We start from the raw sequence: 24,392 nt of genomic DNA on the forward strand, positions 1-24,392 counted from the left end.
TGACCTTTTAAAACCCCTCACAGTGCAGAAATCAATTCCAAAATGACTCCTTGTGTCAGGGGGCTCAAAATACCTTATCAAGGAAGTGGGGAATGAAAATCTCACAGGCCTTGGAGTCAGAAAGTCATGGGATCTAATTCCTGCTCTGCCACTCTTCTGCTGTGTGACCTTGGTCATGTCACTTCTCTTTGCCTCAGTTACCTCATCTGTAAAATGGGGATTGAGACTGGGTGTCCTTCTTGGGACAGGAATTGTGTCCAACCTTATTTGCTTGTATCCACCCCGGTGCTTAGTACAGTACCTGGTGCATAGTAAGTGCATGACATATACAATTATTATTATTATTGTTATATTATTAGTACTGTTGTCCCTATTTTCCTCTTTCAAAAACTGCCAGAGCCCCTAGTGGTGGAGACAAACCCCAGTGTTATTTTCTATCAAACTTCACTGAGAAACATGAATACCTGTCTCGTAAGAGAAGCAGCATGGCCCAGTGGCAAGAACACGGGATTGGGAGTCAGAGGTTGTGGGTTCTAATCCCGGCTCCGTCACTTATCAGCTGTGTGACTTTGACAGTCACTTAACTTCTCTGTGCCTCAGTTACCTCATCTGTAAAATGGGGATTAAGTCTGTGAGCCCCACGTGGGATAACCCAGTTACCTTGTATTTACCTCTGTGCTTAGAACAGTGCTTGGCACATAGTAAGTGCTTAACAAATACCATCATTATTATTATCATTATTATTATTAAGCTTCCATGTAACAAGATGAAACATTTTTCTCTTATGCTGAAGCATTTACAAAAATGGAAAAAAAAGCCTTTTTAAAGAATCAATACTACTGGCAACGGTGGTGTTTTGTTAAGCACTTTTGTACCAAGCACTGTCCAGTGCAGTCCCATCAGACCTAATCCCTGTCCCGCACGGGGCGCTCAGCCTGAGATGGAGAACAGGTGTCTTATCCCCCTTTACCAGATGAGGAAACCGAGGCCCAGAGGAGCAAAGTGACTTGTCCGAGATCCCACAGCAGGCAAGTGACAGAGCCAGGCTCCTTCTGACTCAGCCTCACCTCTTTCCACTCTGACCCCCGGCCTCCAACATTTTGGGAATTTGGCAACTATTCAATTGATACTTCTGCATCCCTTGCTTTTTCCTTCCTTTCTCCTGCCAACGACCCCTCCCCCAGCTCACAACGGTCGACTTCCCCATCTCATTTTTATCCCCAAACGCCGACCCTTAGAATCCGAACCCCCCCCCCCCCCCCCCGTTCCCAACCCCTTCATGACGGCAAGGGTTAAAGCGCAGCGAGGTGTCCACGTGATCTATGTAAACTATGAATCATTCCAATAGATCGGTTCCACTCCTCCCAGCCCAGCTAGATGCTGTTCCCCGGGTTGCCATGGCAATCCTGCCTGTACTATAATAAAGCCCAGCCCCAAACCTTCCCGGCCAGACCCTCTGCGGCTGTGTCACCTAGCTCATCGCCCTCTCCCGAGGGAGAGAGTTCAGGGGTGGGGGGGTGGAAGCAGCCGGGGCCAGGTGGAGGTGGGTGGTCGTCTTGGCGTAAGCGACACCTTGCCCGCTCGGAGAAGAAAACAGGAGGAGTTCTAGCGTTCAACCCGGGAGAAGGAAAGCAGAGTGGGCATCCACGATGGGGGCAGAGGCAACCTGAGAATTCCGAGAAGAGCCCGGGAGAGTAGCCACTTGAGGACGATGGGGGTCACACCGGCCCCCCTTTATCCAGCTGCCCTGTCTGGCTTCCTTCCTGCTGTTTTCCTCGCCGGAGAAGTCCCCCGCTCCAGGGAGGAGCTGATGTCACCGTAGAGCACCGGCCGGTAGACTCAGAGGATTCTGTCTCCCTCCTGGTGACCACCCCACCCGGGGGGTCCTTCCTTGGCATCCGGAAACGGGACGTCTTGAAGCGACGTCCAGTGGAGATGAAGAGCAGGTCCTGAAGAAGTTGGGGGTTGTCTCGGGGGAAGGGGGAGGGCGGAAGCACCAGAAGTTTGTTCCGCTATTCCTCCCTTGCTCCCCAAGAAGCCACAGCGTCTTAAAATCGAGCCTTCTGAGAGCCGGCTTCGAAGGAACCCGGTCCCCATTTCCACGGGCCAGAGACAGATGACGTTTCCCTAGCTGGTGCCTCGCTTCTGAGCGACTGGCATGTTGAGAGATGAAACCCGCTCCCTCCGTTTTTCTTTCTGGGGGGCATTCCCTGCAAATCCAGTCTGCGAAGATCAAAGCGAGAGATAGGCGGGCTTCACTTTCTTAACTTGGGAACGCTTCCGGGAAAATCCTCCCTCCCGCCCTCGTGTGCATTTAGAAATCCCGATTGGAAAAAAATCAATCCTTTTTTTAAAATAAAAAAATCCGGTCTCAGTTATCCGCTCTCGAAGGCTTCGACCGAGTGCGTCCTTCTCTGAGCCGGATCGGGATTTTGAGGGGAAGGCCGCGGCCGAAGCCACAAGGGTTCCTCTCGGTCGTTCTGAGGCGATGGAGTACCTGGGAGACAAACTGACGGTCGCCCAGACTCACGTGAGCCAGTGGATGGGCACGGTGCGAAGGTCTCTCCAGGGAGCCCTGAATCTAGTCACCACGGCCGTCACCCACGAGAGGGCCGGGGGCGAGGCGGGGGGCCGGACCCCCTTCAAGCGCACGACTTCCTTCAGGCACTTGGCGTCACGCAGCCGGGAATCCTTCCGGAGGTTTTCGGTCCGCAGCCAGCAGAGGTTCTCCTCGCTGAGGAAGAGGCAGGCCGGTTCTGAGCCCCGGGATCTCGTAAGCGGCCCTTCCTTTTCCTCACTCGGTAGTGTCTGGGGTTCGGGCGGGAAACCCTGGGTTGGGTCTGTCCCCCTCACAACCGGGGTGGTGTGGTATCAGGGGAGAGCTTACCATGGGTCCAGCACTTTTCTAAGCGCCAGGGTAGAGACAGGTTCATCGGATCAGATGCCGCCCTTGTCCCACGACGGGGGCTCTCAGTCCATGCAGGAGGGAGGACAGGGGTTGAGTCCCCATTTTGAAGTTGAGGAAAGCGAGGCTCAGGGAAGCAAAGCGACTTGATCAGGCAAGGAGTTGGGAGAGCTGGGATTAGAACCCAGGTCTGCAGACTCCCTGGCCCGGTGTCCATTAGGCCAAGCTGCGTCCCCAAGTCTGTTCTTTCCAAGATAGATATGCTGTATCAGTAGTCCTAGAAAATGTATTGATCACCCCACCCTGCACTGAACTTATTCATTTGATCGTATTTATTGAGCGCTTTGTGCATACAGAGCACTGTACTAAGCGCTTATGGTGAGGAGCAGCATGGCCTAGTGGATAGAGCCTGGGTGTCAAAAGCACCTGAGTTCTCATCCTGGCTCTACCACTTGTCTGCTGTGTGATCTTGGGCAAGTCGCTTCACTTCTCTGGGCCTCGTTTCCCTCATCTGTAAAATGGGGATGAAGACTGTGAGCCCATGTGGGACAGGGCCTGGGTCCAACCTGATTTGCTCGTATCCATACCAGTGCTCAGTACAGTGCCTGGCACTTAGTAAGCGCCGAACAAATACCACTTAGCTTAGATTCTGCTGCTTCCCCCAGCTGTAATTTAATTTCTGCCTTCCCCTCCGTACTAGAAGCTCCCTGTGGCTGGGGAATATGTCTTCCAACTAGGTTGTATCATAGCCATCCAAACTCTTAATACAGTGCTCCGCATGCAGTAAGCGCTCAGTAAATACCATCAACTGACCTTTGGTCATGGGCAGGGATCGTGTCTGTAAACTCTGTTGTACTCATCTCTTCCAAGCGCTTAGTTCAGTGCTATGCACACTCAGTAAGCACTCAGTAAATACCCCAGGTCGACCAGCAGTTGTGGGCAGGGATCGTATCTGTCATCTCTGTCATACCGTGTCCAACCTGATGAACTTGTATCCACCCGGTGCTTAGAACAACGCTTGGCACACAGTAGGCGCTTAACACGTACCATCATTACTATTATTACTCTTCCAAGCACTCAGTACAGTGCTCCACACCCAGGAAGCCCTCGATAAATAGCATCGATGGATGGATGCAAGACAATTAAAACGGCACTGCTTCCTGAGCCTGGTGATGCCGAAACAGATGCTCAGAATATCTCCGGTTAGTGGGAAAAAGCCACATCCGGAAAGTGGGAGGTGTGGGGGAGGGAAGGGATGTCACAGGAACTCCTAATTCTATTAAGTAAAAGCTGTCTATCCTCCATACTCTAATGGTATTCACTCTGATGGTCAGGTATCCTTTACAGCAGCGTGTCTCAGTTCCCTCATCTGTAAAAGGGGGATTGAGACTGTGAGCCCCACGTGGGACAGGGACTGCGTCCAACCCACTTTACTTGTATACACCCCAGTGCTTAGTACAGTGCCAGGCACATGGTAAGTACTTAACAAATACTGTAATTACTATAATTACGACTTAGTGGATAGAACCTGGGCCTGGGAGCCAGGAGGACCTGGGTAGTTATCCCGGCTCTGTCACTTGTCTGCCGTGTGACTTTGTGCATGCCACTTCCCTTCTCCGTGCCTCAGCTCCCTTGCCTGTAAAATGGGGATGAAGATTGTGACCCCTCTGTGGGACAGCAACTGTGTCCAACCCAATTTGCTTGTATCCAGCCCAGTACTTCCTACAGTGCCTGACACATAGCAAGTACTTAACAAATAGCATAATAATAATGTCAGAAACTGTGTCCAGCCCAATTTGTTTCCTCCCCAGTGCTTCGTACAGTGCCCGGCACATAGTAAGCACTTAACAGATACCACAGTTATGATGGGCAGAGAATGAATGAAACCAGAATCTTTATCCCGCAGCCCTGCCCCTCTGTAGGACTGAAGTGTCTGAGACCCAACTTCTCCTTTCCAGGTCCAGACTTTGGCTTCTCTTTGTGGCTTACTGGTGGTCGGGGGGTGGTGGGTGCCGGGGATGCCACAGAATCATGATTCTTGGCCCAGAGGTGCTGCCTTCTCTCCCAATTGGGGCCAATCTCGTGTCTTTTTGCAGGAACACCCTACTTTTGTAGCTGCCACCCATTTCAGGCCTATGTGCTGAAGTGACCATCCCTGCCCTATCTTGTTCATCTCGTTTGCATGGTTTTTAGACCACTGTGGGGTGGGAGGGAAGTGTCTACTTCCTGCTCCTGCTGTGGGTAGGCTCTTAAAACAAGACCCTTCTTTGTACAGCCTGCCACTGTTCCCCAGAAATGATTAAAGCGATTTCTTAAGAGTGTCGTCTGTGGTGGGGTTGCTGTGAATACTTGTTTCTCGTCTCACCCTATAATCCAGTTTAGGTGTGGCCTTTAGAACCCCTGCTTCTTGGACAAACTCACCTTAATCCTCCATCTATTTCTGCCCCGTTCCCTCCTTCTCGTGGCTCTTGCTTGATGATGCTGTCTCTTCCCCCCCATCCCAAAACACAAACACACACACACACCCCTGCCCCTCCCTGCCCCCACCACCCACTCTTGGGGGAGCGTTGGCATGGGGAAGAGTTGGCCTCCTCACTGTCCCATCCCCTCTTGTCCCTCATCTTCGCTTCTTTTGAAGCCCATGTCCTCCACCTCTACCACCCACTACAACCACTAGTTATAGTATTTATTAAAAGTGCTGGGATAGATTCAATTTTATTAGATTGGACATAATCCCTGACCACAGCGGGTCAAAATCTGTTGTCTCCCCATTTTACAAAGAAGGAAACAGGCTCAGAGAGGTAAAATGACTCGCCCAAGATCACACAGCAGGTCAGTAGCAGAGCTGGGACTAGATTGTGGAAATCTTGTGCCCATCCCACTAGGTCCACATCCCGTCCTTCCTGAAAAAAACCTTTGTCCCCATTTCAATCTGGCTGCGGTGCCCAGGGAAAATGGGAGAGGAGAAGTGGACTGAGGTTTCACCTCCACTTTTCTGAGTAACTTCTCTCCTACACTATGTCTTGGGGACTTGACTAGCCACAAGGATGTTCCCGATGACCTGACATCCCCTCCACCCCAGCTGCCCATTTCCTCTCTTAAACTCTGGGACACTTGCTCCTCTCCAGCTCATCCATCCCCTCCCCACAGCACCTGTATATATGTTTGTACAGATTTATTACTCTATTTATTTTACTTGTACATATTTACTCTTCTATTTATTTTGTTAATGATGTGCATCTAGCTTTATTTGTACTTATTCTGATGACTTGACACCTGTCCACATGTTTTGTTTTGTTGTCTGTCTCCCCCTTATAGACTGTGAGCCCGTTGTTGGGTAGGGACAGTCTCTATATGTTGCCAACTTGTATTTCCCAAGTGCTTAGTAGTGCTCTGCACGCAGTAAGCGCTCAATAAATACGATTGAATGAATGAATGAATGATTATTATTAGAAGAGATGATCTGAGGAAAATTCTCCCCATCCACTCAGGTTTTAAGCAGAGGTTGTATGGCCACTGCCTTCTCCATTTCCTGGTTGACTAGGGTGGACATAGCTTTATAAAGTCAAGAAAGGTAGATTTTGGCAGAAGGTGACTCAAGTAAAATGGCTTGTGAAAAGTACAAGGATTTCCAGGAGCCTTTATCCTGCAATCAGGGAAATATCAACTGTGCCTTGAATGGAGCCTTGGATTGTAAACTCATCCTCTAGACTGTAAACTCATTGCAGACAGCGAACTTTGTTGTACCCTCCCGAGCACTTAGTACCATGCTCCGCACACAGGAAGCACCGATAAGATGCGATTGAATGAATGAGTGAATTAAAAGACATTTTATCTACAGAAAAGTGATCGTTTAGGGGCTTAAAAGTAGAATGTTCTGTGAGAGGCCCATGTATCTTAGAACTGGCGAAATACAGACCAGAGACTCCCTGTGGGCCTGCAGTCCAAATTATTCACCAGTTTATGATAATAATGATAATTATGGTATTTAAGCGCTTACTACATGTCAGGCACTGTACTAAGCGCTGGGGTAGATAAAAGCAAATCAGGTTGGACACCATCCCTGTCCCACGTGGGGCTTCGAGTCTCAAACCCATTTTACAGATGAAGCCAGCTGAGACCCAGAGAAGTGAAGTGACTTCCCCAAAGTCACCCAGAAGACAAGTGGCAGAGCCGGGATTAGAACCCATGACCTTCTTACTCCCAGGTCCGGGCTGTATTCTGTCCACCGTGTTGCTTTCCCTGTAATAGTCTGGTTTAAAGTGACACTTCAGGCTCCTTATAGTGAAAATGCCAGCATAGTTTTATCACACGGTCTATTGACGCCCCAACATTTTTTACACGCATCCCTCGACAGCTTCAGTAGCATTCCGGAAGTGTCCCATCAGCCCACGTAAAATGCTCTTCCTTCTCTTAGTAGGATTTGAGAGAGAAACTACTTTTGTGAAAGCAAAAGGCATAATCCCCGGCCCGTCCTCCGTGAAGCGTCTGGGGAGGTCAAACGAGGATTTTGTTCCTTTCACTCGAGGCGGTTTTCAGTTCTTATAGGCAAGTTTCCGAGTTGTCGGGGGAGAACCAGCATCTTTAGAAGTGTGTTTGAAGGGCTCCCCTTTCTCCCTCAGAGGATGGTCGAAACAGCTTTTTGGGAAAACCCAAAGTGAATCAGTCAATCAGCGGTATTTATTGAGCACGTAAAGTGAGCAGAGTACTCTGGTAGGCACTTGGGAGAGGACAATCCAAAGTAATTGGTAAGCAGGTTCACTGCCAACAGGGAGCTTACCATCTATAAGGGAGCATACCATCTAGGTTCGTGAAGATGAGGCATAACGGTTTCCTTCTCGGTTCATGGATGGCCATTTCTGGGTACGTTCAGTCAGAAACATAATGTCGTAGGATCCCAACAAGACTCAGTTTTTCGCTTTTTTTCAGGAAGAAATCTTACAGTCATCAATCAGTGATATTTATTGAGCCCTGACCGTGTGCTAGAGCACTGAACTAAGCTCTTGGGAAAGACAGTGCCACAGAATTGGTAGATATGTTCCTTGCCCAAAGTGGGCTTACGGTCTAGACGGGTTTACAGTCTATAGTAGTTGCAGGCCACAGTTCTGGCCTAGAGGAACTATGAGGCATTTGGGTTTGGCACCTGTGAACTTAATCCCTGCTGTTCTGTGGGTTTATGCAAGTGCTTCGCACAGAGTAAGCGCTCAACAAAAGCTATCAGTCGATGGATTAATTCAGTTGTATTTAGTGAGCGCTCACTGCACGCAGAGCGCTGCACTAAGCGCTTGGGGGAGTACAATCATTGATCGGGAACCGTATCCCTCGTGCTCGATGAACAGCGTAGTAATAATGATAACTGAGCACTTATTATGTGCCAAGCGTTGTACCAAGCCCCCTGTGATGGAGATGTATTTGATAAAGCTTCTGTCGTGATGCCCACGAGGCCCCACGTAACCGATGCTCAGTCGAGACGCAGGCTGTCACAGGACTGCGTGCGAGAAACCTGCATCCCAGAGGCCTAAGATTAATTTCCAAGGTGGGTCCATTTTTCTTGGAGACCTCTTCCAACTTGAAATCATTTGTTTAAAATGGGGCACACCCAGCTATTGAAAGGAGGAATGCAGCGAAAACGAATGCATTGTTCCAAAGGTACAAAAGCAGGAAGAGGCAGGCAAGTTAGGAGACCAATTTACTTGGAATGTGTACCTTTAGGGCGAATGGTGATATTTCAGACGTGCTAAAGCCCTGTAAGCCGGCAATGGTTTTTAAGACCGAGGAGCCACGTGGCCTAGTGGAAAAACCCCCCTGGCCTGGGAGTCAGAGGACCTGGGTTCCAGTCCCGGCTCCACCACCTGCCCGCTGTGTGACGTCGGGCGAGTCACTACGCTGCTCTGGGCCTCAGTTCCCTCATCTGGAAAATGGGGATTTGGGAGCTGGATGTGGGACAGGGACTGGGTCCAAACTTTTATCTGCCCCAAGGCTTTGTACAATGCTTGACACCTAGTGAGCGCTTAACAAATGCCATTTAAGAAAATAAAACGGATTTCTTTATCAAATGAGTTAGGTTTTAATCCTGGCTCTGCCACAGACTTACCGGCTGACCTTGGGGGAGTCACTTAACTTCTCTGTGCCTCCGTTTCTGAATCTGCAAAATGGAGATTCAGAACCTGTTCTCATTCAGTCATTCATTCATTTGTATTTATTGAGTGCTTACTGTGTGCAGAGCACTGTACCAAGCGCTTGGAAAGTACAATTCAGCAACAAATAGGACAGTCCATACCCAACAACGGGCTCACAGTCTAGAAGATGGGGAGACAGACAAGAAAACCAAACAGGTACAAGTTCTCATAGTCAGACTGTGAGCCCCATGTGGGACCTTATTATCGTCTATCTATCCCAGTGCTTAGTACAGTGCTTGGCACAAAGTAAGCGCTTAACAAATAATGTAATTAATATTATTTATTTTCGTTACTGTTAGGATTATGCTGTTGATCCAGCAGGAGGGATTTGGGTCCCAGTTGATCAGTTGTTAATAATAATAATAACGATGGCATTTGTTAAATGCTTACTATGTGTGAAGGACTGTTCTAAGCGCTGGCTGGGGGGATACAAGGTAATCAGGTTGTCCCACATGGGGTTCACAGTCTTAATCCCCATTTTACAGATGCGATAACTGAGATGAGATAGAGAAGTCAAGTGACTTGCCCAAAGTCACACAGCTGACAAGTGGCAGAGCCGGAATTAGAACCAATGACCCCTGACTCCCAAGCCCGTGCTCTTACCACTGAGCCACGCTGCTTCTCTGAGCTAAAAATCGTTAGCTTTTATCGAGTGCTTACTCTGTGCAGAATACTTGAATAAACCTGTAGGACACCTAGAACTAAATCCAAGTCCTTTGAGGGTCATTTCTCAACAAGCTCCCGGGATGCCCGATTTTCTGAAACACTCGAACTGGGACTTCCCTGGTCAGGTGCTCACAAATACCTATGTTTAACTTCAGACTGGGGTGAAATCCTCCAAGTCGAATCGGCTGGTAGCCGATTTATTCGGATCTTTAAACCGGTGAGATTTACAGATCCCAGAAGCAAGAGGGAGATTGCCGTTAAACCGTTCAGGCTCGAGGGTCTCTGGCGGTTTTCTCCTGTCATCCAGGACGGTTCAGAGAATTCACTTCTGTGTTCAGTGTCCACCTCTCCGCTCCTCGGACGCCCCTCTCCCCAGTGACAGCCCCTCTCTCCGGATTATGCACTCCCTCCACACCACCCCCGTTACCACCTCACTTTCCTCAGTGCCCCATAGGTTTCACTTTCCTCATCTGTAAAATGGGGATTGTGAGCTCACTGTGCGACAGGGACTGTGTCCAACCTGATGACCTAGTGTCTACCCCACCACGTAGAACAGTGTCTGGCACATAGTAACTGCTTAACAAACACCATTTAAAAAAAAAAAAGGTTTACCTCATAGCCGGACCTCACTCTTGACTACCTCACTTCAACCTCACCTGGAGAAGCAGTGTTGCCTAGTTGATAGGGCCCGGGCCTAGAATTCAGCAGGACCTGTGTTCTAATTCCAGTTCTGCCGGTTATCTGCTGTGTGACCTTGGGCCAGTCAGCTCACTTCTCTGGGCGTCAGTTCACTCATCTGGAAAATGGAGAAGCAACATGGCTTAGTGGAAAGAGCATGGGCATGGGAGTCAGAGGTCGTGGGTTCTAATCCCGACTCTGCTGCTTATCAGCTGTCTGACTTTGGGCAAGTCACTTCACTTCTCTGGGCCTCAGTTACCTCATCTGTAAAATGGAGACTAAGACTGTGAGCCCTATGTGGGACAGTCTGATTACCTTGTATCTACCCCAGCACTTAGAACAGTGCTTCGCACATAGCAAGTGCTTAACAAATGCTATTATGGAGATTAAGATTGGGAGCCTCGTGTGGGACAGGGACTTTGTCCAACCTGATTAGCGTGGATCTGCCCCAGCGCTTATTACAGTGCCTGGCACATATTAAGCACATTACAGATACCATTAAAAAAGGGTCAAGCACATACCCCTCCCCACGTGACGTTAACAGTAGGAGGGAGAACAGGGATTGGATCCCCGTTTTATTGATAGGGAAACTGAGGCCCAGAGAAGCGAAGTGACTTTACCAGGGTCACGCCGCAGGTAAGCGGTAGAGCTGGAATTCAAACCCAGGTTCCTCAACACCAGGCCCGGGCTATTTCCGCTTGACCACGCTGCTCTTTGTTGACAGTGCTTCAGTTTTAGGCATCCAAAGCCACCTACGTGAGGCCTTTTGAGCTCCTCACTGTTTTCCTTTCCATCCTCCTCCCACTCTCTCCTCTCCTACCCCGCACCCTTTCCTTTTCCTCGCTCAGTGGTGGTCAAGGTTTGTTTTTTCATACGATAATAGCGATACCTGATGATCCAGGAAATCCTGCAGTAGAAATGTCAGGAAGGAAATCTGGATTGCAGTCTGTCTTTCCCGAAGGACAGAAACCTTTTGCAGAAAACATTAGGTCGCTTGTTTAATCTCTCAGAGGCGACCCTTCTTCCACACGATAAACTCGTACTCGGAGAGGTGTTGGCTGGGAAAATAAGTGGAATCTGTTCTCTAACTCTGGGTCGGTGAGAGCATATTATCAATACTTCAGCATTCACACAGCTACACACACACACACACACACACACACACACACAAACTCATCTGTCACACACTCACATGCTTCTCCATGCGCCGCAAGGACACAGTTGTCGGGAGAGATTCACCCTATAGGTCCCCGTGCCATCAAATTGACCAGGGCAGGTTCCACAACCCTGACAGCTTTGTGCGAGCACAAAGGATGTCTCTTGTTGCGTCGTTGTATGTGCCGTTTGTAACGTCGGGGCCTGTTTTTGCTTTTGTCTTCTTGGGTCCCCAGTCTTACAAAACTTTTTCCCCAAAAGAACCACTCCTTTCGGGGTGACAGCACCACATTCCGGTCTCCACCGCAGGTGACTTCCGGCCTATAACGAGGTTAATAGTAACGATGATTGTATTATTTAAGTGTTTACTATGTGCCAAGCACTGTTCTGAGCGCTAGGGTAGATACAAGGTGATGGAACTGGACAGAGTCCCTGTCCCACATGGGGCTCCCAGACCCATTTTCCAGATGAGGGAAGTGAGACCCAGTGAAGTGACTTGCCTAAGGGCACACAGCCGACAAGTGGCAGTGCCGATATTTGACGCCCGCTCCTTGTGACTCCTAGGCCACGCAACTTCTAGCTTACAGTCTAGAGCGGGAGACAGACATTAATATGAGAAAATGAAAAATGTATATGGGCAGTGCCAGCCAGTGAGGGGCAAACCGATTGGTCAGGTGGAATTTGTGAGCCCGTTGTTGGGTAGGGACTGGGTCTATATGTTGCCAACTTGTACTTCCCAAGCACTTAGGACAGTGCTCTGCACACTGTAAGCACTCAATAAATACGATTGAATGAATGAATGAAAGTCAAACGCTTACGTGGGCAGGGACCCCGGCAGCTGATGGGCACCATCCCATTGGGAAATCTTGGTGTTTACCCCGGGAGGTTTCAAGGCCTTTACAGTGGTGCACTTCTTGGCACCGACAAAGACAGCCACGCCAAAGAGAAGGAGCCACCCGATTTGAGTCTCTAGAAAGAGGGCAAGTAGTAACAGGACCAGAGTGGCCCTCTTATTTTCCTGAGGAAGAAGGATGAGCTCACTTTCGGGGCGTGCGGTAATCTCGGAAGAATGAGGGCTGTGAAATCGGAGGCCCCTGACAGGATAAATTCAACACCGGCAGGGAGGGCTGGGTTTTCTAAAGGGCGTCTGAGTGGCAGCCTGGATGAAAAGTGGGAGATAAGGAAATGGCTTCACTCGCCCTCTTTTTTTCGGTGGCTGGGAAAACAGCGTGGCCTCGTGGAAAGAGCTTGGATCTGGGAGACAGGGGACCTGGGTTCTAATCCCGGATCCACCACTTGTCTCGTGGGTGATTTTGGGGGAAGTCACTTCACTTCTGGACCTCAGTTCCCTCATCTGCAAAATAATAATAATAATAATAATGGCATTTATTAAGCTCTTCCTATGTGCAAAGCACTGTTCTAAGTGCTGGGGAGGTTACAAGGTGATCAGGTTGTCCCATGGGGGGCTCACAGTCTTAATCCCCATTTTACAGATGAGGGAACTGAGGCACAGAGAAGTTAAGTGATTTGCCCAAAGTCACACAGCTGACAGTTGGCAGAGCCAGAATCTGAACCCATGATCTCTGACTCTGAAGCCCAGGCTCTTTCCACTATTCAGAATAGTTCCTACTAAGACTCACAGCCCCATGTGGGACCTGATTATCTTGTGTCTACCCCAGCGCTTAGTACAGTGCTTGGCATATACTAAATGCTTAACGAATACCACAGTCATGATTATCATTGTTGCTATTGTGTTTCAGGGAGAGGTGTTTTTTTGGGGGTGGGAAGTGGTGGTGGTGACCCAAATTCCATAGCAAGTCATACTCATTTGCAGTGGCGAGCTCACGTTGGAATTGCAAGTGTTTCGTTTGTTTTACATGATATTTGTTAAGCGCTGCCTATGTGCCAGGCAGTATACTAAGCACTGGAGTTGATGCAAGCTAATCAGGTTGAACACAGTCCATTTCCCCACAGGGCTTATAATCTTGATCCCCATTTTGCAGAAGAGAGTACTGAGTCCCAGAGAAGTGAAGTGACTTGCCCACAGTCACCCAGGAGACAGGTGGCGGAGTGGGGACTAGAACCCAGATCCTTTTGACTCTCAAACCCAACCCAGCTCTATCAGTGAGGCCACGCCACTTCTCCTTCTGTTTGTCCTCTTCATTGTACCTCCCTGAACTTCTCTGCAGTGCGTGCCCCACAACTCTTGTTGGTATTTTGATTATTAAGTTGGGCCGGGTAGATATTATTGAATCATAAACGAGTGGCTGATTTGCAAGCGATAAATGAGTTCCCCGATCCTGGACTTCTTCTGGCACATTCCTAATCCATCAGGATTCCCCTTTCTCACCTAATAATCTCTAGACTGTGAGCTCCCTTTGGGACAGGAATCCCCTCTACCAACTCTGTTGTATTTGTACACTCCTGAGCGCTCAGTACAGTGCTCTGCACACAGTAAGTGCCCCAGTACCGTTGATGGATTGATTAAGATTATTAAGGGCCTTTGTTGAGTGCTTACTACCTGGGGTGTTCCTGATAATCAGATCGGACACAGTCCCTGTCCTTGTCCTGCTCCCTGCCATGGCTATGACCTCTTTTCTGATTGCTCTCGTTTGGTGATTCCCCCGATCTTCCCGGGGATTGTGATGGCCAGTAGGGGATGTAGACTGTGTCCAACCTAATTCAATCAATAGTATTTATTGAGCACTTACTGTGTGCAGAGCACTGTACTAAGCGCTTGGGAAGTACAAGCTGGCAACATATAGAGACAGTCCCTACCCAACAGTGGGCTCACAGTCTAGAAGATAATTATCATGTATCTACCCCAGCACTTAGTACAGTGCCTGGCACATAGTAAGCACTTAACAAGTACCATAAAAAACCCCAACAAAATCTTCACCATTAATGGTACAGTCACTGGCAGGCAGATTGGGGACCAGATTCCAAGAGCAGAGCTCTCTCCACTAATACAAATCAGGGGCATCCATGCATCTTGGTGAATTTCAGCCAGTACTATCCATTTATCATTACTGCATCCATCTCTTGGTTCCCCCTCATCCCTTCCATTTAAAATTCTCTCAGCCTATCCGATATTTTGAAGTGGGTCAAAAATAACTTCCCATGCTTTCTTCATGATACCCAATTTGAGGCAGGCTTTTTTTTCTTCCTTTACTCACACTTCTTAAAATATTGGATCAAGAATTGAACGCAAAAGCAGATCTCATGTGCGTCTTTAACTGTGGCTGTCTGTGTGGCATTAAGATGCCATTGGCTAGCCAGGAGGTGAACATCTCTTCTCCCGAGAAGGCCATGAGAAAATATTCCTTTTTGGGGGTTCGGGTCCTACCCTACTTGCCCTGCTCTTCGTGATTTCCTCACCCCGCATAGCCCGTCACCTTTTCACCTCCCTTTCCTAAGCTCTAGCCTGGCCTGTAAGCTCGTTGTGGACAGGGATTGTGTCTGTTTATTGTTGTATTGTCCTCTCCCAAGCGCTTAGTACAATGCTGCACACATAGTAAGCACTCAGTTAAATATGATCAAATGAATAAGCTGGAGCGTCTGCATAGACCAAATGATCCCTAGTCTCTGTATAGAATGAAGTAACCCCGTCCTGCTTATTCTGAAATCTTGGTTATCTCCGCGACCTCATCTGGAAAAAGGGGATGGAGACTGTGAGTCCCATGTGGGGTAGGGATTGTGTCCAACCCTATTAGCTTGGATCTACCTCAGCGTGTAGTACAGCGCTTGGCACATAGTTAGCAGTTAAATGCTATTAAAAAAAAAGAAGACCTAGGTTCTAATCGTTCTAATCCCGGCTCTGCCACTTGCTTACTGTATGACCTTGGGCAAGTCACTTCACTTCTCTGGGCCTCAGTTGCCTCCTCTCTCAAAAGGGGTTGAAGACTGTGAGCCCCATGTGCGACATGGACTGTGTCCAACCTGATTAGCTTGTGTCTAGCCCAGTGCTTAATACAGGTCCTGGCACATAGTAAGCGCTTAACAAATACCATTTTTTTAAAAAAAGTTTGATGTGTAGCATCCATACTTAATCATCATGGCCGTTGACCCCTTCCTTATGCCCCTCTCCCAACTGCCGGGACCCCCCTCCCCATTCACATCCGGCTGTGTCACGTCCCTTCTCCCCATCTTCCAAACCCTGTTAAAGTGACATTTCCTGCAAGAAGCCTTCCCTGACAAATGTCTCATCTCCCCATCTTATTTCTCCCCTTTTGTATCACCTGGGCACTTGGGACCCCACTCCCACCCCAGAACACTCATCCCACCCCCGCAGTACCTAAGCTTGTTAGGGGCTGGAATATGTCTGTTTGTTGCTATATTGTACTCTCCCAAACGTTTAGTCCAGTGCTCCGCACACGGTAAGCATTCAATAAATAGAATTGACTGACTGACTTACTCCACTGCTTCTCCTTCCTGTAATTTGTTATCATTATTTTGAAAATGGTATTTAAGTGCTTATTTTGTGCCAGGCACTGTACGAAGTGCTGGGGTGTATACAAGCAAATCGAGTTGGACATCACCCGTCTCCCACGTGGGGCTCACAGTCTTCACCCCCATTTTGCAGATGAGGGAACTGAAGACTGGAGAAGTCAAGTGACTTGCCCAGGGTCACCCAGCAGACACATGGAGGAGCCGGGAGTAGAACCCAGGTCTCGACTCCTGACTTGCAGGCCCAGGCTTTTTCCACTAGGCTTCTCATTTACTTTATTTTAGTCTTCCCCCTACTAGATTATAAACTGCTGAAGGCAGGGATCTTGTCTTCAATACTCTGTTGGACTCTCCCAAGCATTTAGTACAGTACTCTGCACCTGTTAAGCCCTCAATAAATACTGTTGATCGATGTCAAGAGTCAAGAAGCCATCTCTAGGTTTAGCATAGCCACTAGTAGAAGTAGTATTTATTAAAGTTCCTCCTTCAGATTGTAAGCTTCTAGACTGTAAATTTCTTGTGGGCAGGGAACCGCTCTACCAATTCTGTTGTAAGGAGCTCTCCCAGGCGCTTAGTCCAGTGCCCTGCACACAGTTATGCACTCAATAAATACCGTCGATGGATTGATTAGGTGCAAAGTAATATACTTAAACCTGGGGAAAATTGCGCAAGTAAGAATTTGCCACGGTCGCTGCTTCGCAACCGAAGAATAAGGTGGGAGGGGAGGAGGGAGTTGGCGATGGACACGTGAGAAACTTGAAACGATAAAAATGGCATGAAAGAGAAAGCTGACGATCCATACGGCAACTTGCCAACTTGTACTTCCCAAGCGCTCAGAAAGTAAGCGCTCAATAAATACAATTGAATGAATGAATGCAGCAACAGCTGTCCAACCTGATTAGCTTGTATCTACCCCAGCACTTACTGCGGTTCCTGAAACATAGGAAATGCTAAACAAATGCCATAAAAAAAGAGTACTGTGGCTTGTCTTTTCTTGTTTTATGCTGTCGAGTCGTCTCCGACCCAGAGTGACTCCATGGACGCATCTCCCAGAACACCCCACTCTCTATCTGCGATCGTTCTGGTAGTGCATCCAAAGAGTTTCCCTGGTAAAAATATGAAAGTGGTTTACCCTTGCCTTCTTCCACCCAGTAAACTTGAATCTCTGCCCTCGACTGTCTCCCACGCCGCCACTGCCCACCACAGGGGAGTTTTGACTTGTAGCGGGTTGCCTTCCACTCGCTAGCCACTGGCCAAGCTAGGAATGGAATGGGTAGGCCTCCGCTTGACTCTCCCTCCTGTAGCCAAGACTGTCAGAGGAATGGAAACTCTCCAGGTGCGATCCCGGGAGGGGAGTACTGTGGCTAGAGGAGCAGAATTTGAGGCTCCTCCATACTCAGTCCACGATCCCAATAGCTGTCGTCCTCCAGTCCAAAAGTGGGGAAGACCCCCTCCCCTTCCCTCCCTCCCACCCCAGTCCCATTACCACTGTTCCCTCACCCTTTCCAGCCCGGAGCAGAGGCTCATAGGAAGTTCAGCTAGTGTCAGGCCTGGGCGTCTCCTCTCCCAGGCCGCAATCTGGGCGGGAGGGACCATCCCCTGAAATGTCTCGCTAAGCACAGCACTCGGCACAAAGTAAGAGCTTAAGGAATACCATAATTACCCAACTCCTCCCAACCGCCAGTAATCAGGGCTTTGAAGTGAGGCAGATGAGGACATTTGGGAGCGATGGGACCGGTTCTCTTGTTTTTTCAGTCAGCCTCACAGTGTCAGTTGTGAAATTCGGGATTCCAACCCCTAACTCCACCGCTGGGGGAAAAGCCCAGCGAAAGAACGCCAAACTCCAGGCAGGCTGGCATTAAGCAATACTCAGCTCGGGAAATGAGAATGGATTTTGCCACCCCCGTGAAAGCCAGACAAGGAATGAATGTCAAACGATTCTCCGGGTGATCCCTCACGCACCCTCCGAGACGGATGTCTGAGCCACCAACTCACGGAGTTACTCCAGTTGGCCAGGATAACCATTATCGCAGTTGAGGGATTTGGGTTTGTTTGTTGTTTTTTTTGTTTGTTTTTTTTAATGTAAGCACTTACCGTGTGCCAGGCACTGACAAAGCACTGGGGAAATACAAGCTAGTCAGGTTGGACACAGTTGCTGTCCCATGTGGGGCTCACAGTCTTAATCCCCGTTTTACAGTTGAGGAAACTGAGGCCCAGAGAAGTGAAGTGACTTGTCTGAGGTCACACAGTCTACCAGTGATGGAGCTGGGCACAGAACCCAGGTTCTCAGATTCCCAGTAGCGGGCTCTAACCACTAAACAGCACTGGGTTTTCAGTGGAAATGTCCTGACTGTGCCAAGCACTATACTAAGCGCTGGGTTAGATACTAGTTCATCAGGTCCCATATGAGACTCACATTCTAAGTCGGAGGGAGAAGCAGCATGGCTCAGTGAAAAGAACACGGGCTTTGGAGTCAGAGGTCATGGGTTCAAATCCAGGTACCGCCAAGTATCAGCTGTGTGACTTTGGGCAAATCCCTCGACTTCTCTGAGCCTCAGTTACCTCATCTGTAAAATGCCGATTAAGACTGTGAGCCCCCAGTGGGACAACCCGATCACCTTGTAACCTCCCCAGCACTTAGAACAGTGTTTTGCATATAATAAGCGCTTAATAAATGCCGTCATCATCATCAACAGGGATTGAACAGGATCAGCTATTGGGTCAGTGCTTTTATTATTATATAATATTATTATTTTGGTATTTGTTAAGCACTTACTGTGGGTCAAGCACGATTCTAAGTGGTGGGGTAAATACAAAGCAAACCAGTTCAGGCCCAGCTCTTATACCACGTGGGGTTCCCAGGACAAGTAGGAAGGCGGAACAGGCATCAAATCCCCATTTTTCCAATGAGGAAACCGAGGCCTAGAGAAGTGACTTGCCCAAGGTGACCCAGCAGGCAAATGGAGGAGCCAGGATTAGCAGCCCCTGGTTCTTCCGGCATCCAGGCCCGGGCTCTTTCCATTAGGCCACATAACATGAGGCCACTTTAGAGAAGCTGCATGGCTCAGTGGAAAGAGCCCGGGCTTGGGAGTCAGAGGTCGTGAGTTCTCAGCCCAGCTCCACCACTTATCAGCTGTGTAACCTTGGGCAAGTCACTTAACTTCTCTGTGCCTTGGTTACCTCATCTGTAAAATGGGGATTAAAACTGTGAGCCCATGTGGGACAACCTAATTACCCTGTATCTACCCCAGCGCTTAGAACAGTGCTTGGCACATAGTAAGCGGTTAACAAATGCCATTATTATTATTATTATTATTATTATTATAGTTGTTGTTGTTGTTGTTATTATTGTTATTATTATTATAACTCCAGGTGGAAAGAGCCCAGGCCTGGTAGTCAGTTCTAACCCCAGCTCCATCGAATGCCTTCCATTCGAGCTTGGGTTTGTCACTTCACTTCCCTGGGCCTTGGTTTCATCACTGGGAAAATGGGGATTCAGTGCCTGTTTTCCCTCTTCCTTAGACTGTGAGCCCTGTGTGGGACACGGACTGTGTCTGATTTGATTATTTTATGTCTACTTCAGTGCTTAGTATAATGCTTAGCTCATGGTAGGTGCCTAACAACTACCATGATGATGATGTTGATGGCTATTACATCTTATTCACTGATCTTTTCCCTCATCATAGTATCCAGACACAGGCTGCAGCGTAGTACAGTGCTTTGCACACTGGAGTTGTTTAAAAAATAGTGTCACGTCTACTACTCCAGGGAGAAGGTAACACCCTAAACAAAAGGTTGGGTGGATGGTTAACTCCATTTCCTCTAAACAAATTTTCTTCCACAAGAAGATGTTGCTTCATAACTCCGACTCCATAAATATGGGTTGAGAAGGTAATTTAGAAATTCTAAATGCGGGATTATTTTTAAAGTACTTAGATAAATAACACTTGTCTAGTGTTTGTGACAAGCTCTCATAAAGGGACTCTCGTAGGCGTATCTCACTTATTTCAAAGACTTTCTGGGATCTAGAGTTTAAACAGAATTTAAAAGGCAGATAACTGCCCTCCCTTCCTCTTAGACCGTGATCCCTATGTGGTGCAGGGACAGCATCCGAACTGATTAGCTCAGCACGACCCCAGCGCGTAGCACAGTGCTTGGCACATAGTGAACACTTAGTAAATAGCGTGATTGTTAAAAAGGCACACGTCGGGCAGTTTCTTGTCCACGGCTCCCTGTGTAGGTTCTTACCTTTGTGTCGCAAGCCTGTATCGATCAATCCACAGTATTTATCGAGTGACTGTTGTGTGCCAGGTAATGTATAATCAATTCACCAAAAAAGGTGTTTACTGAGCACTTGTTGTGTGCAGAGCACTGTACTGAGTGCTTGGGAGCGCCCAATAGGGGTAGTAAGCATGACCCCTGCCCTCCAGGAGCTTACTATGTTCTAGCATGACACTAAAATAAATCGCAGGTTGGAGAAAGAAGGAAAAGGGGAAATGGACAGGACTTGGGGCTTGAGAAGCAGGAGAGAAGCAGCATGGCCAAGGGAACTAACTGAGCCGGGGCCTGGGAGTCAGAGGACCTGGGTTCTAATCCTGAATCCACCACCTGTCTGCTGTGGGACGTTGGGTAAATCCCTTCACTTCTCGGGGTCTCGGTTGCCTCATCTGGAAATTGGGGATTCAATACCTGTTCCCACTCCTCCTTAGACTCTGAAGCCCTTGTAGGACCTGATGATTTTGTATCTACCCTAGCGCGGAGTATTGTGCTTAGCACTTAGTAAGGGCTTAATAAATGCTACAATTATTATGATTAGGATCGTGATTTAATAGGGCCTGAAAGATCAGTACTTAACATGTGTATGCCTGAGGGCCTAGGTGAGGCAGAATCAATCAGTCAGTGGCCTTTAGTATGTGCTGACTCTGTACAGAATGCTGTACTAAGCGCTTGGGAAAGTACGATATAACAATAAATGGACGCATTCCCTGCCCATAACGAGCTTACAGTCTAGAGGGGGAGACAGACATTAATGTGAATAAAATGATTTATAATGTATAATTTAAAGATATGTACATAAATGCCGTGGGGTAGGGGGTGGGATGCATACTGTGAGCCCGTTGTTGGGTAGGGATTGTCTCTATCTGTTGCCGAATTGTACTTTCCAAGCACTCAGTACAGTGCTGTGCACACAGTAAGCACTCAGTAAATACGACTGAATGAATGAAATTCTCAATGATCACAAATCCAAGTCAATAGACGCAGATGGAAAAGCGAGGCGGGGCAAAGAGGGCTTAAGCCGGGAAGACCTCTTGGAGGAGATGTGATGGTTGGAAGGTGGAGAGAGTGATGATGGTATGGTGGTTATGGACAGGGAGGGAGTTCCAAGCTAGGGTGAAGATGTGGGAAAGGGGTCGGCGATGAGGTAAATGAGATGGGAGCTCAGTGAGTGAGCTGGCACTGGAGGAGGCGAGTGTATGCGCTGGGCTGCAGCAGGGGATCAGCGAGGTGAGGTCGGAGGGGGCGAGCTGATGGACGGCTCTAATCCCATGGTGAGGGATTTCTGTTTGATTTGGAGGTAAATGGGCAGCCATTGGAGGTGCTTCAGGAGTGGGGAGGTATGGACTGAACGTTTTTGTTGGACTGAACGTTTTTGTTGGAAAGTGATCTGTGCAGAGTAAAGGATGGATTAGCCTCCCTTTAGGCTGTAAACTCATGGTGAGTGGAGAATGTGCCCAAATTATGGTATTTGTTAAGTGCTTTCTATGTGCCAGTCACTGTTCTAAGTGCTGAGATAGATTCTAGTTAGGTTGCCCCACGTGTGGCTCACAGTCTTAATCCCCATTTTACAGATGAGGTAACTGAGGCCCAGAGAAGTGAAGTGACTTGCCCAGGGTCACAGAGCAGACAGGCGATGGAACTGGGATTAGAACCCAGGTCCTTCTGATTCCCAGGCCCGGGCTCTAGACATCAGGCCACACTGCTTCTTGCTCTCCGGACGCCCCCGACCATCTCTAGGAGTGTGGAGACTGGTGGTAGACCCTCCACCCAAACTCTCCTGGGCCAGAATGCTCCTCCACAACTGCCCACTGATGGATCTTCCTCCAGGAAGCCTTCCCAATTACTTCACAACATTCCAGGTGTGTCGACCCAACTCCCCCCTACAACATGTATGTGTTTCACTCCTATCTTCAACAGGTATGTTCAGTATGAAGAACTGCTGTGTACAGTCATGCGTATTTTTACTTTTCTCCAAATTAATATATATGTACATATATATTCATATATATTCGTTTTATATTGTGCATTATATAGCCTTATATTTCATAATTTATATTTATTTAGATATATACACCCAGACGATCTATTTTTAAACCATTTCAATCATTCAGTTGTATTTTTTGAGCACTTACTGAACGCTTAGGAGAATATGACATAACAGATATATTCCCTGCCCACAACGAGCCTACAGTGTAGAGGGGGACACAGACATGAATGTAAGTGAATTATGGATATGTTCTTAAGTGCTGGGGTGCAGGCTGGGGGCAGGGGTGATGAAGAAAGGAAGCAAGTCAGGGAGATGTGGAAGGGAGCAGAGAAGAGGACAAGAGGGCTTAGTCACGGAAGGCCTCTTGAAGGAGATAGGCTTTTGGTAAGGCTTTGAAGCAGGGGAGAGTCATTTTCTTTGGGATGTGAGGAGGGAGGGCGTCCCAGGCCGGAGGCGGGACATGGGTGAGAGGTCAGCGGTGATATGGATGAGATGGAGGCACAGTGAGTCTACGATCATATCTTAGAGGCAGCCGGAGGGAAAGGTGTGGGTAGCTCTGCCAGCCTTAGGTTGCCTAGCAACAGATGATCTCTGGTGGATGTGATGGTCTAATTCGTGAGACCCTTGGGGACTTGGGTGATGCTTCCCGTTCACACGGACCGGAAAATGAACAGCGCTGGCAGCTTGGTGGTTGCCTTAAAAGTAGCTTCCTCAATTCTCCACCAGTGGAAATACGAAACCATAGATAAGACCTCAGAGTCCCCAGAGAGGATTGAAATTGATGAAAATATATGGATTTTCCAAGATCTGTTGTTCCCTGCCGAGCATTTGCTTTATAAATTGCCATTTCATTCATTCAGTCGTTCAGCCATATTTATTGAGTGCTTCTGGTGTGCAGAGCACTGGACTGTTGTGTTGTACTCTCCCAGGTGCTTAGTAAAGTGCCCTGCACACAGTAAGCGCTCAAAAAATATGATTGAGTGATCTCAGGGTATTGTTATCGCCTTTTGCTTTTGATCTCCCATGGACAGAGTTTATTTTCCAAAGAATGCCATCATTTTTCTTGCTGAATCAATCAGTGGTATATAAGAGAGAAGCAGCGTGGCTCAATGGAAAGAGCACAGGCTTTGGAGTCAGAGGTCATGGGTTCAAATTCCGGCTCCGCCAATTGTCAGCTGTGTGACTTTGGGCAAGTCACTTAACTTCTCTGTGCCTCAGTTACCTCATCTGTAAAATGGGGATGAAGACTGTGAGCCCCTCATGGGACAACCTGATCACCTTGTAACCTCCCCAGCTCTTTGAACAGTGCTTTGCACACAGTAAGCGCTTAATCAATACCATTATTATTATTATTGAACATTTACTGAGTGCAGAGTGCTGTATTAGGCACTTGGGAGAGGTTTTTTTTTTCTTTTTAAATGGTGTTTGTTTGGCTTTTACTGCGTGTCAGTCACTGTTGGGGTAGATGAGAGCTATTCAGGTTGAATTCAGTCCCTGTCCCACATGGGGCACACAGTCTAAGTAACAGAATCCCTAGTTTGCGGTTGGGGGAGAATGAGGCCCAGAGAGGTGGAGTGACTTGCCCAAGTTCACATAGCCCGTAACTGGTGGAGCTGGGATTGCCTGGGTCCTCTGGCTCCTAGACCTGGGCTTTATCTACTAGGCTCTTCTGCTTCCCATACTGCAGCGTTGGTAGACACATTCCCTGCCGACGAAGACCTTACAGTATAGATGGGGAGACAGACAGTATTATAAGTGAATACATATGAGTGATTTCAGGGTATTTTTATCGCCTTTTGCTTTTGGTCACACGTGGACAGGGCTTATTTTCCACAGATTGCCACCATTTTTCCTGCTGAAGCAGTGGTGTTTATTGAGCACAGTGGCAGAGGGGGTGGGGTTTGCATCTACCCCAGCACTTAGTACAGTGCCTGGCCCAAAGTAAATGCGTTAACAAATACCATTAAAAAAACCCAACAAACCACAGAGACTTTTGAGGTCCCAATCTTTAGGTGACAACAGTTGGGAAAGGGATTTTATGAAAGGAAGTTAACCAGGTTTGCATTAAGATCTCAACTGTAGGCTCGTTAGGGGCAGG

The 24,392-nt window shown here is 48.2% G+C and overlaps 1 protein-coding gene and 1 non-coding gene across 3 annotated transcripts in view; one reads left to right on the forward strand and one right to left on the reverse strand.

Moving 5' to 3' along the window:
• The window catches only part of KIAA1671 (KIAA1671 ortholog), a 111,362-nt gene that overhangs the window by 63,735 nt on the left and 23,235 nt on the right, over nt 1-24,392 (forward strand). The window contains exon 1 of one of the 2 annotated variants that reach the window (XM_038763175.1): nt 1,485-2,773. The exons of the other annotated variant lie outside the window; for it this stretch is intronic. Coding sequence (XP_038619103.1) covers nt 2,489-2,773 — 285 coding nt within the window. The 5' untranslated portion in view covers nt 1,485-2,488. Of the gene's footprint in view, nt 1-1,484; nt 2,774-24,392 lie in introns of those variants that run through there. 2 annotated transcript variants of the gene reach the window in all.
• LOC119943006 lies at nt 17,246-17,383 on the reverse strand. The gene has a single exon (XR_005455495.1). It is a non-coding gene; the product is annotated as a small nucleolar RNA SNORA7 (small nucleolar RNA).

The sequence above is a fragment of the Tachyglossus aculeatus genome, chromosome 21 (genome assembly GCF_015852505.1).
Source record: "Tachyglossus aculeatus isolate mTacAcu1 chromosome 21, mTacAcu1.pri, whole genome shotgun sequence".
NCBI lineage: Eukaryota > Metazoa > Chordata > Mammalia > Monotremata > Tachyglossidae > Tachyglossus > Tachyglossus aculeatus.